The 13,156-nt window shown below is 43.0% G+C and overlaps 1 protein-coding gene across 1 annotated transcript in view; it reads left to right on the forward strand.

The window, feature by feature from the left end:
- HSPG2 (heparan sulfate proteoglycan 2) overlaps positions 1 to 13,156 on the forward strand; it is a 131,457-nt gene that overhangs the window by 92,620 nt on the left and 25,681 nt on the right. Inside the window, exons 40-57 of the mRNA XM_075190859.1 lie at positions 275 to 426; positions 619 to 757; positions 841 to 992; positions 1,660 to 1,789; positions 1,942 to 2,096; positions 2,388 to 2,514; positions 3,264 to 3,418; positions 4,156 to 4,294; positions 4,376 to 4,519; positions 5,358 to 5,492; positions 6,565 to 6,746; positions 7,615 to 7,810; positions 8,300 to 8,479; positions 9,133 to 9,393; positions 9,713 to 9,875; positions 11,239 to 11,336; positions 11,636 to 11,902; positions 11,983 to 12,095. Coding sequence (XP_075046960.1) covers positions 275 to 426; positions 619 to 757; positions 841 to 992; positions 1,660 to 1,789; positions 1,942 to 2,096; positions 2,388 to 2,514; positions 3,264 to 3,418; positions 4,156 to 4,294; positions 4,376 to 4,519; positions 5,358 to 5,492; positions 6,565 to 6,746; positions 7,615 to 7,810; positions 8,300 to 8,479; positions 9,133 to 9,393; positions 9,713 to 9,875; positions 11,239 to 11,336; positions 11,636 to 11,902; positions 11,983 to 12,095 — 2,888 coding nt within the window. The remainder of the gene's footprint in view (positions 1 to 274; positions 427 to 618; positions 758 to 840; positions 993 to 1,659; positions 1,790 to 1,941; positions 2,097 to 2,387; positions 2,515 to 3,263; positions 3,419 to 4,155; positions 4,295 to 4,375; positions 4,520 to 5,357; positions 5,493 to 6,564; positions 6,747 to 7,614; positions 7,811 to 8,299; positions 8,480 to 9,132; positions 9,394 to 9,712; positions 9,876 to 11,238; positions 11,337 to 11,635; positions 11,903 to 11,982; positions 12,096 to 13,156) is intronic.

Raw genomic sequence — 13,156 nt, forward strand, 5'->3', positions numbered from 1 at the left:
CTGTACTCATGCACTTGGAAAAGCAGATTGAGGGCTTCATCCATGTCTGCAAATAATAGTTCACATCACGTCTGCTTTTCTGACTTCTGTGTCTGAGGTCTGGTGGTGTCGCATACAGATGACTCGGACACCTCAAGCCTGTGTGTATATCTTGTATAATCCTATTTATGTTGTGAGATTAGGTTCTTTTTCTGGTTTTTCAAGACACGTTTCTGTGACTTAATATCTCTTTGCTTTATAAGCAGTATTCTATGCATCATTTTTCTCTCTTCAGACTCAGGTTCTGTCCCAGCTTTAAGGATTGAACCCTCCTCTACTTCTGTGGCTGAAGGTCAAACCCTTGAACTGAACTGTGTCTTTTCTGGGCAGCCAATTGCTGCGGTTACGTGGCACAGAATGGGTCAACCTCTGTCACCCAATCACCAGGTAGACTACACTTCATTAATGCTGTGTGTTCCCAGACCTGATCTAAAAACAATTAGCATATTTTATATATGTATTATATATATTATAATATAATATGTGTGTTTGTGTGTATAGAACACCAGTCCCATTATTAGAGTTGTATAGACTAAACTCCCACGATAATCTTGGTAATGAACCTTTTGTTGTGTATAGGTGATGGGCTCTCGTCTGAGAATTGTTCAGGCATCTGTGGCGGACTCCGGCGAGTACATCTGTCGTGTCACCTCTGGAGCCGTCGCCCGTCAGGCATCCATCACAGTCACTATAAGTCGTAGAGTTGGCCCAGTTCTCCGTAAGATTGGTTAATTGTGTTCTTTTTCATTGTTGTATTCTTTGTTTTCTCATCAAAACCAATAATCTCATTTATCTGCTCAGCTCCTAGCATCACACCGACCATCAGGATTGAATCCTCAGCTCAATCTTTAGTAGAAGGTCAGACGGTCGTTCTGAACTGTGTGGTTGAAGGAAAGCCGCATCAAGAGGTCACATGGTACAGACAAGGACGGCAACTGTCGGCAAATCACCAGGTATTTTCAGAAACTTTGTGGAAGTAATTGAAGACGTACAGCTGACGCGCACTGCAAAGCGCTTTAGTTTTATACTTGTGCATCTGGATGGTCTCGGCAGCGCACACCATGGTGCATACCAGCTCTCAGGATTGCAACGCAACTCAGAAGCACAATTATTTGTGGGGAGTAGCAGAAAAATCTCAACAGATGCATTGTGCAAAAGTATAAACGTCACATTAAAGTCCAACCTCCTCCTACTTTAGTACCAAACCTTTCTTTAAATAAAGCCTTCCTGTTTCATTTTAATCATGAGTGAGGGGATGTTGGGACTACCGTACATGTTATAATTGTGTATGTGTTGAACTGTTTATTAGATTGCTCAGATTATGTCCAGAAAAAAAAGATGCGCTCTCTCCACCCTTTTATCTCATTACAATAATCTTTCTCTGCAAAAAGAACTCTTGTATCATGCACCTTTCTGCAAAACCACAAGTGTTTGTTCTACTTTACTGGGAATGTCTTTACTCCGCCCATCTCCTGCTTCTCTGCTAGCGCCCTGAACCCAAATTTAGATGAACTCGTGAAAATCGAGGCACAGGCAGATCCAGCCGCTTTTGGAACTCAATGGACATTTTGACCTCTTATGTATGGTGGCTCCCTCACTTTATATACTTGTCACATACAGGTTTCAGGCTCCAGCCTGCGAATCCTTCAGGCATCCCCACTGGACTCTGGAGAATACATCTGCCAGATCAGCAGTGGCTCCGGGATCCAGGCAGCTTCTATCACTGTCTCTATTGAAGGCTCCCGACACAGTGAGTATGGAAGGAACATTGTCATTGTATATCACTTGCAGGGGAATGGATGGCGATCACAACCAGTGTAAATGTAAACCCACCTTTAGAACATATTGGGTAGATGTTGGCAGGGTCACTTGGACTCTTCAAGCTTAATGATTTTCTTTCAGACACAGGTGTCTCAGGCGCTATCCAGATTGAACCATCTTCAAAGACGGTAGAAGAAGGTCAGCATGTGGAACTGAGGTGCTTGATTGATGGATATCCAGGTCTACCTGTGACTTGGCATCGGTCCGGTGGGCTGCCACTACCTCCAAATCACCAGGTACAGCATGCAAGTTTTAATATGAGTATGTCACCTACAAGTTATTAAGACTATACAACCAAGCACACATCAGCAGAGTCTATTACAACATCTTGAAATGATCTGTTGTTAATACGTAGTGGGTGTGGTCACTGACTGGACAATCTCTCATCTTCATTGAGGTTAATCGCCCCCCTTTCATTTTATGTTGCATACAAACAAGGAGGGACATGGGATACCCAGTCTTGCATGGAAGTTATTCTTTGGTCAGGAGAAGAGAGTTGTCTAAGTACTTTGGATTTTGTCTCTCAGGTCTCAGGGCCTCGAATGCGGATCCTCAACGCCAAACTGGCTGATTCCGGCGAGTACATCTGTCGAATAAACACTGGCTCTGGAATCCAGGAAGCTGTTATCACCGTTATCATACAAAAATCAGCAGGTGAATCTTAGTTATTGTATACATTGCTGGAGGCATGGGTAATACAGAATATCCTCAAATTTAATATGCATTTATACACTGCACTTTAGAGCTGGGCTAAGCGCTTCCCCCTCACAACTCATGTTGTACATTTCACCCCCTGCTGCTTTCAAGTGCACATTTTGCTCCCGGCTCTGAATCAGCCCTATTATTGGGAATAAACATTAAGCTGTAATGGAAAGAACTGGAGATGGATGAGAAAATATCTCCTCGTACAATCTCAAACAAGTTCTGCATTGTTCAGATCTCTCTCATCTCCCAGGGACATTTCCAGGACATATATTCTAATTTTGCACAAGAACTTGTGTGTGTCCTGCAGGCGTGCCTATGACTAGAGTGCCTGTGTCCTATGACTAGAGTGCCTGTGTCCTATGACTAGAGTGCCTGTGGCCTATGACTAGAGTGCCTGTGTCCTATGACATTACAATCAGTAGAGCTGAATTACCTCAGGGTTTCAGAATTTATCTGTAACATGAATAGATAAGACAGACAAGTCAGCAACCTGTGGAAATGTCTTAGAAAATGTTATATATATATATATATATATATAGATATATATATATATATATATATATATATATATATATATATATATATATATATATGTATGTATACATGGATCTCTGTTGATTGTTTATAGAAAATATTTGTCCATGTGAAATCAGTGCAGCAATCTTTAGATTCTGTCCTTTCCTCTCCTCCTGCCTCAGGTTCTACAAGCTCCATCTCCCCAATCCTCATTGAGAAGACCTCTGGTACTTTAACTGAGGATCAGACAGTGGACCTGAATTGTTTGGTCCATGGAAGACAAGAAACTGGTGTTACCTGGATCCGCCCTGGAGGAGATTTCTCACCAAACCACCAGGTGGGGATAGAGAGCTCTCACTATGGAAGCTATTCTGTGCTACATATACTATGTGCTACTTGATATTATTACCTTCCAGGGGATACGGGGCATTCATTTTAGTGGATTTGGCCATTTTATGTCCTGCCAGCATCACTGGATGTGGTGGCTGTTGTCTGCTCCTATTGTAAGGAGAGTCAAGTGATCGGTAGACCCTAATCACACCGTCCCAGTCAAATGACGACTTCTTCCTCCTCTCCAAGTTCTCTAGGGTAATGTCTTAGCCACGGAAGATGCTGGAGAGTCCTGCTGGCCGTAGTAAGTGATCAATTTCCTCCCTCCCATGTTCTGAGTGTTGGGACATACCCATCATCTCTGATGTTGATGGAGAAAAAGGGATTTTGTGCTTCTTGTAAAATCTATTTCTTCAAATCACATATGGGGACATGGAGCAACCCTCCGAGAAATGTGAGCTTCTGGCTCCCATGTATACTGTCTTGGCTACTGTAAAGTAAAGAGGGATGGGAGTGGAGGAACATTATATGGTTGAGGAGGTTCTTTAGTTTTAGCAGCCCCCAGTAGTCTCTGTGTCCACTATTACTTTCATGGTCACTCTACTCCTTGTGCTGACAAACGGAGTGTGACTCATGCTGGAGAGAGGACATTGAACTGGTTACTGGAGATATATTTGGTCTGACAAGAAATGTTTCTTACATGCTCATATCATCAACCTAACAATTTGCTGTTTGTTCACTTAGATCTCAGGCTCCCGTCTACGCATTGTACAGGCAACTAGCGCCGATTCTGGAGAGTATGTCTGCCGGTACAACACTGGCTCTCAAATCTTGAAAGCCTCTACCTTTATTACCATCACTTCTGGCGCTCAGAAAGTGTATCGTAAGTCGCTGTATTAATGCTCATTATTAACAATAGAGATAAATTGTCTGAAGGTTCAGTTCCATTTATTGTGTTTTATAGGTCTCGAGACTCCAGTGATTTCAATCAATCCACACAGTGCCACTATACGACAGGGGGAAAATGCCACTTTCAAATGCCACATCCACAAGGGAGCACAGCCCATCCGCCTCTCGTGGAAAATGGGACATAATCAGCATCTACAAGGTATAGGAATGTTAATGTTGTCTTAGAACATAAAATCTGAGGTTCTCCGATTGGGGAAATAATGCAGTATTGTGAGGTCTCCTGGGTTCTATGATTGCCACGAAACTCGGGGGGGGAGGGGGGGGAGAGGGAGGGATAGCTCTGTTACAGCCCACTTCACCAAACCCATATTAGGGAATATGAGGCCATGTAATGGATATTTGTGTGGTGTGGAAATGGCACAGTCAGAGACTTATATGCAGGAAATTGGACTATAATCTACAAAGAGGTTCAAAGAAACAGTCACATCTAATACATTGTGAAATATATAGACAAATAAGTAGTATTACCAGCCCTTTGTGCGTCTCATCAAATGAAGAACCACACCAGAAGACCTGCCTTCTCCAGTGAGACATTTTAACCCTTTCCACTTCCCGTGCACCCTGGGTAATCTCTCCGCCCACCTCTGCTTGTCTGTGTGAACCTAGGTCCCTTTGTGGCTGGAGACTGGGAGATAACAATCACTTAGACCTTCCTCCAGTATCCTCAGGAAGATGCTGTGGCCACTTTGGGGCTGTTGATCCTGAATCAATGGGGCTAATATTATTTACACAATGAATATATCCAGTTGACGTCGGGTAATGATGTAGTGGAGTAACCTATTAATCCTTTCTAATATACATGGACTTTATTTTTTGAAGCAGGGTGATACAGTTGGGAGCATAGGCTCGTGAGATGACACCTAGTGGGAAAGAGGGGTGCTAGGTAGACTTGACCTTTACTTTATAAGCTGCTACTCCAATTTCACCACAATAATTGATCATTTCTGTGTTCATCTCTCTAATCTCTCAATCTGAAGATAATGTCCACATCAGTGCCAATGGCTCCGTTATTACCATAGTTGGTGCTCACCACAAGAATCAGGGGTCGTACCGCTGCATGGCTTCCAACGCCTATGGGGCAGTGGACAGCGCTGTGAACCTGGTGGTTGAAGGTGAGTAACGCCACATTATGCTGAACATTAATGGGTGTCTTGGTGGCTTTTCTGGTTGTATCAAGATAATAAACAGAAATCTCATTAATGAGGTTGGAACAGGGGAAAAACTTCAAATTAAATGTGATAATATTTTCTGTTCTTCAGAGCCAGGTTAAGCTGGACGAGGAAGCACAGTTGGTAGAACTTTTTCTCATGTATTACATTGGACAATACAGTACAGGCTCTGTGGCCTTCAGAAGGTTGGACATGAAGGAGTAACATACCCCCAGCTAACCCGTTTTAGTGTTCTTAGAAGGTGGAACTAGGCCCAGTCCTGTGACCCTGACCAATCTGTCACGGCTGTACACAGTTCTGGGTTCTCGTTCCTGGTTCCGGTACTAGTCACAACCACCAACATCGCCCACACACATCCTGCAGAGCACCCTTCCTTGCTCTTCCCCTTTTTCATCCTGACGTTAGCATTGTTGGAGGCGCTATCAACAAAACCCAAAAAACTGGTAACTCATTGGATGGCAGAAAAATGTCTGTATGATCACACACAGTTTTGCCAGGTCATTCAGTGGCATCTTTGGGCATAAGGTGCCTCAGGCCGCAGTGTCTTCTGACTTCTGCACAACCTCCCCCTTCCCAACCTCAGTTGATACCAAGTGTTACTCAATATAACATATGGAAGTTTTGTATTTAGCGTTAAATAACTATATTGTGTATTTCATTCTTACCTGGTCAGTTAAAATGTGCTCTTTCACTTCTTTCATTGTTGTTGTTCTTAGTCTTCACCTCCTAAGTCTGCTGTGGGATGAATTGGATAGCTGGTGTCATGTCTTATAGCCTATAGGAGGCGTTATCTTGCTCATCCTTAGGTTCCAGCCTTCTGATTGCAGCTATAAAGCCATTATGTTCTCCAATTAACTCCATGAGAAACAGATTTTACTTTTAGCTCCAAATTCTCATTTTTAACGACATATCTTATTGCATTCCTGGTATTATTATGTTGCTATAACAATGCATATAAAATGTTAATTATAAAGGTGGACGGGCCGTTTCAGACTCTGGGTTCTCCATATTACAGGACGCCCCACAGTTTCTGTGATACCTCCAGGACCCATCAGGGTGAATGTTGGAGATACAATTAATGTGGAATGTATGGGAATGGGAGACCCTCGACCTGTTGTCAGCTGGCGCCGTCCTGGATCTAAGCATGATATCCGACAGCAGAACCATGCTCCACTTCACAGCCATGCTGTCCTACAGGTCAGTGCCACTAACCTTGCACTGGTAACGTTTCTATCCCAGAAAAATAGACCACAGCAGTTTCCATGAATCAAGGTTAAGCAGAGTGAATATGGAATTGGATCCTCTAATGCAGTGGATTCATACAGAGAATAATAAACATACAACCTTATTGTACAAAGAACGAGCACACGCAGGTGTGGTTTCTGAGTTATTTAAGTATACAACATCTTATCTCGCTTGGGGTCATTTATAAGAATGCTGGGCAGCCCAATATTTAGTCTACTACAGGAAGAGACATCCGTACCGAGAGAGGTGCGATTGTTGGAGCACCTTTTGCATGAGCTACATCCCGAGAGACTGCTCAATGCTCTCGTATTTCATGAGGAACTGTTGCTAAAGTAATGTAGACTTGGAAGTGTGAGGCAAAGATGATATCAGCTACTGTGGATGAGAGAAACTAAACTGCTGGTATTTCTTGTAGATGGCTTGGTGTCGCGTCCCCCCAGTAACAAAAAACACCAGGTTTTCTGGTAACCTGTGGTATGTCCTTGGAGTCAAACATTTCCAGACCAGTGGTTTACATAGTGGTTTAGTTCATCCAACAGTGTGTTTGTCACTTTATGGACCATGCCAGATATATATAGTCATGGAATTCTCAAGTTCTGATGATTAACGGTAAAGAGGCTTCATGGTGACCCTGTTCCCATGCTCTGGATTGTCCGTGCTCTTCTTTTAATGGGGGTGTTTAGGGGTCTATCATTCAGAGATTCATCCTGCTTTAAAATGTAGTTAAATATAAATGTGACCCATTAGAATTTTAACAGCAGTCCTCATATATACTAAAGTGTGGAGTCAGAGATCAATTCCAATTTATTCACCATTGTAGATTCCATCAGCAAAGATGCAGGATTCTGGATTTTACATCTGCGTTGGCCACAACCCAGCCGGTTCTACCCAGGTCCAGGTGGAAGTGCAAGTTGAAAATAGAGTGGTGAAACCTAGTGCTCCTAGAGTCACAGCAGACCAGACTAAACACCTAGTGCTGGCTGGAGAGACTGCCACCCTCAACTGCAAAGCTACAGGTGACTGCTTAAAGGTTTGGGTTGGAGGATTAATGACCCTCCATGTAGTAGGAGGGCATAGATTATAGATCAGCCTTTGCAGCCATGGTAGTGGCAAAATTGACTTTCACTTCAAGGGGAAGAAGATAACTCCTGGACGGATTGTAAAATGGCACTCCCAGAATGGCCTATAATATCTTGAACACATTGCCCTACATTGGCGGGATGTCGCCCTTGATTCTGCATAAATAGTGTCCGGATCTTCAGCCAGTTTGATGGTGGCTGCAAAGGCTGTCATAACATCTGTCACTCTACAGCCTTGTACAAGAAGCCAGTAATTTCCTACTTGGTATCTAGTTCCTTTTTTAACAAAGCTCACTTTTTCCAATCTGCATCAGTAAATTGTGTATATGCTTGTATTTACATCATTCTCTAATTGGAATCAATGGAGAATTGTAATAAATCTATAGTTCTGGAGCCTAATTGATATTCCGTCACCCTGTTGTGTAGGTAACCCAACTCCAACTATCACATGGACCAAGCTCCGGGCACCGCTGCCATGGCAGCACCAAGTGGTCAACAGTACGCTGGTCATCCCGCGAGTTGCTCAGCAGGACTCAGGATATTACATTTGTAACGCCTCAAACCCTGATGGATACGCCGACATTATCATTAATCTGGATGTGGAAAGTATGTATTACATTGCAGAGGTTGGATTGCTTTACCGGATGTCGTGCCAATTATATATTAACCTGTCTCCCATTATAAAAGCATTTCCTGTGAAGACTGTCCTGCTGTAATTAAATATGAGTGATCCCTTTGCAGCCAAGCCCATGTGCCCCTCACTGTAGATCAGAGATTTAATCTTAATAATCTGCAGCCCTTAATCTCATATATTCTGTAATGTGTAGTGCAGACCAGCATCCTGAAGAACTCCACCATTCAGGTCTGGTTGTGGGATTTAGCAGTTTGGCACTGGCTTTGGCAAAATATGTAGCACTTCCACAATAATTGCAATAGTTAATAAATACAGGTAACAGTATAGTAATATTGAGCAAGGGAGTTTAGCAGTAAAAAGCAAGTGGCAGGAATCGTGTCAGATTGGAGAGCGCTGGGGTATATGTCATGAGAGAGGCATCATATAAGTATTCCAGTGTTCAGGTCCAATCTTTGGTCATAAGTGTTCCTTATTTTCTGAGTAAGAAGTGGGGTTCTGCAAAATGTCTCTTTTTGGGCACTTGACTTAGTGGTAATGTAGCAATAATCTCTGTGTTGTCATGTCCACTAGTATTTTATTAATAATCATAATAATAATAATGGTGTTGTATTCCTATCACTTTCAGATCCCCCATATGCCACCATCCTGCCAGACGAAGTATCTGTGAGTGTCGGAGAACACATTCAGTTACAGTGCTTGGCACATGGCTCTCCTCCACTCAAATTTCAGTGGATCAAAGTCAACGGATCTCTCCCGAGTGAAGCTGTAGCCTCGGAGGGCATCTTACAAATAAATCAAGCAGCAACTGAACATGCCGGCACCTACAGCTGTGTGGCCAAAAACAAAGTTGGCGAAAGCAAAGCGTTCACCCAAATTAGTGTTGTTGGTGAGTTTCGGGAGCTCATATCTGGCCAGGGTACAGTCACTGGCTTGTCCTTGTCATTAGTGAAGTTGATCACTGACATAATCGTCTATCTGTAGTGTTCAGTCGGTTATTATGTGAGCCTTGGTGTTCATGGTGGTTAGGCAAGGAGTATGTCTGTATGAGGATTCTTAATAGATTTGGAGAATTTAACTTTTACTCTACCTGTATTTGGTGAACTCTGCCAGTTTTTAGTTTATAACCAGAGAAGGCAAGCTACTAGTTCAATAGACGACTGCTTTGTATGTAATATTGAAGTGTTCATTTTGTCCTTTCTCTACAGCTCCGTTTTCTGTTCGCGTTTCACCCCAGATAGACACGAAGGCAGTTAGTGGAACAGCACAATTTACCTGTACTGTGATCGGAGATCCTAGGGCTAGAATCCAGTGGGTTAAAGAAGGAGGCAAACTCCCATCCAATCACAATGTGCAAGGACCGGTGCTTCGGTGAGAAGGAGGGGGGTATTTATTTATATTCATGATCCTGTGTACGAGACACGCTTTTTTTCTACTCCGAGTTTACTTCTGAAAGGGGAATATCATTTGTATAGAAGTTGCATACATTTTTCAATTTGTATAGAGTAATTATTAACGTCAACCACAATTTTATAGGCATAAGCATGAAACCTTCTCGCAGGCTATGGAAACTATGCCACCTTCAAGTCATGGCCATGTAATACTCACGCGTTTCTTAAGGGAGTAAAACTTTTACACAGCAGCAGCTCTTTGTAATGAGACTTCACCTAAACCCTTAAAGTATTCCAAGCTATGGCTAACATGGATATCGCGCAACTGTAGGAAATGTTGATTTTTTTTCTTTTCCCTCTTCTCGATCTCGGTAGTTTGTCACGTCTGGTTTTTGAGAAGAAAATCAGATTAAAAAAGCAGAAAAAAAAAACTAGTAGCCGCTCATCAAACATTAGTACCTAATAAAATGTAATTGTAGTGGGGACAGGGAACATCAGGACAGTGGACATCATTTCCTTCCCTCACTGTAAGCAGTGTGAGATTTTATTTTCTAGAGCCCCAAACAGTGACCAGAAAGAGACTTAATTCTACGTAACAGAAAGTTTAATGTGCATAGTCCCAAGTGTGATGTCTTCTGCATTGCCCAGCAAGGTAAACGATGGAGAGCAGCTGTTGACGTCACACGTTTTCAGAATGTATTCTCTTTATTTTGATGTAACTAGTAACCTCTCCAGATTTCTGCAGGCAAAGATATCATCATCATCAGCTATTTATATAGTGCTACTAACTCCGCGGCGCTGTACAGAGAACTCACTCCCATCAGTCCCTGCCCCATTGGAGCTTACAGTCTAAATTCCCTACACACACACACACACACACACACACACAGACTGAGAGAGACTAAGGACAATTTGATGGCAGACAGTTAACCTCCTGTTTTGGAGTGTGGGAGGAAACCAGAGCATCTGGAAGTAACACGGGGAGAACATACAAACTCCACACAGATAATGCCATGGTCAGGAATAAAATGCATGACCCAGTGCTGTGAGACAGAAGTGCTAACCACTGAGCCACCCTGCTGCCTAAGAGAGGACTATATTAGGACCTCTTTCATAAGAAAGGGTGTGACACCAGGTTCTCTGGCAGATGAGAGAAAAGACAGTATAGCTTTACTTCCCCTTTCAGAAGTGAATAATGTTCTATTATTTGGAAAGCAAGGTTCATATCCAGCACACAGATGTCTGATAGAGACTGATGAAAGTTTCTGAAAACGGAGTCTGATCAGTGCAGAAAGCAGTAATGTGTGCAGAACATGTGAGTACATCTGACCTGTTTCCCACAGAATTTCAGATTTGGAGCTCGGGAATGAGGGTGTCTATACATGCCGAGCTGTCAGCCGCTTTGGTCAAGCCCAAGACAGTGGAAAATTGGTTGTCCAAGGTTGGTATGAAAGTCATACATATATTAGGACATATATTAGACGCTTGTCTGCGTTACCAGCAATTAGGGTATGTATTAAACCCAGCTCTTATTTGAATTTAACTTAAATATTGAAGAATGCTTGGGAGCTTCTGTGTACTTTGATTTCAGAGAGGCTTTACTTTGAAAAACCAATTCCACAGTATTACTCTTTATGGTGTCAGCTGGACTAAAACAAAGCTGAAGTATTACAAATAATATGTTTCCTGGCATCAGTCTCTAGGCAGTATGTTATCAGAAATCTTATTTTACCCCCATAGTGATGCCCAAAATCAGGATCAACATCCGTACCTCGGTGCAGACTGTTCTGGCAGGGAATTCTGTTGAGTTTGAATGCCTGGCACTTGGAGACCCCCTCGCCAAGGTTACTTGGAGCAAGGTCGGAAGTCGGATGCCGACTGATGTAATTATAAATGGAGGGATGCTGAAAATTGAGCAGGTCAAGCAATCTGATGCTGGACAGTATCGCTGTACTGCAACCAATGACGTGGGAGAAGTGCAGTCACATGTCATCCTCCATGTGCAATGTAGGTAGAGTGTTGCATATGGTATCGTTCAGGTATTAATCTGCCTTATTCTCTAACAACTCAACATCTCTCATCCACAGCCGTTCCACAAATTGCCGCTCAGCCAGAAATGAAGGAAATAACAAGTGGATCAATTGCTGTATTTCCATGTTTAGCATCTGGATTTCCAGTACCTGAAATCACCTGGACGAAGGTACATATATCTATCTATCTGTTTCTATTAGAGAGAGATATATAAAGCATATTATAGAGATAGAAATTTCTCATGTATTTGATGTTTCCAGTCCTGCCCCAAACTCACCACACAGTGGAATGAATTTACCATCATGATCCAGGTTCAATTCATAAAATATAAATTTAGCAAAATGCAAATTTGAAGATACTGGGCATAATGCCATACCATGGAACCGGTAGATAGTAACTCGATTTGTGTTTAATGTGTGTGAAATTTTCTCCATCTGTGCTGTTTTCTGACAGCTAAAATAATTTTGAAAGTAATCTTAGAGATCTGAAATATCTGCAGCTGATTGCACGTCTACCGGAACATTTTCTGTTCAACTGCCTTGATGGCCATTCAGTGTCCTCTGCTTGTTTTCAACATTCCCCCATCTGTTAGTCTGTGAAAAGTGTCCACGACAAACCCAGCGGCGTTATGGGGAAATATATTTTGTTCAGGTCATTGGTGGGTAACAGGCGGCGTGCAGGCTGTACGCAGTAGCACAACCAATCAGAGGAGGAGAGGGAGGTTGGTTGTCTATGCTGCACCACTTCCACTGCCAGACCGCCGCTGTCTCACTAACTGGGCATGTAGTAAGTGATCAGCAGCTGTAAAAGCCGCTATCACTCTATGCTTCAGGTGACTGGCGCTCGTCTTAGGAAGAGGGTGAACTGCTTGAGGATTTTGGAGACTTGATGGAACCTTCCGGGAGTCAGGGCGTAGAGGATCTGGTCCTGGCGGTGCATTAGGCCTTAGACCCTTTAGATGAACCTCAGGCTCTTCAAGAGACAAAAACAGTCGATACTCTGCTACCCACTGTCTGCAGAACTTACTGATCTAGTAGTCGGCCTGGAAAACAGACAGATCCAGAGTTTGTCATCCCTCCCAGGTTCCCTGGCTTTTATCCTTTGCAAGTCGAAAATAAAGTCTGCTGAGAACTGGTGCCTAAGGTGGACACACCGATGGCTAGATTGGCCCACCATACAACCCTTCCAGTGCTTGATTTGTCTGCCCTTTAACATGGCACTGCCCGAAAG

The sequence above is a fragment of the Mixophyes fleayi genome, chromosome 11 (assembly GCF_038048845.1).
Source record: "Mixophyes fleayi isolate aMixFle1 chromosome 11, aMixFle1.hap1, whole genome shotgun sequence".
NCBI classification, from domain to species: domain Eukaryota; kingdom Metazoa; phylum Chordata; class Amphibia; order Anura; family Limnodynastidae; genus Mixophyes; species Mixophyes fleayi.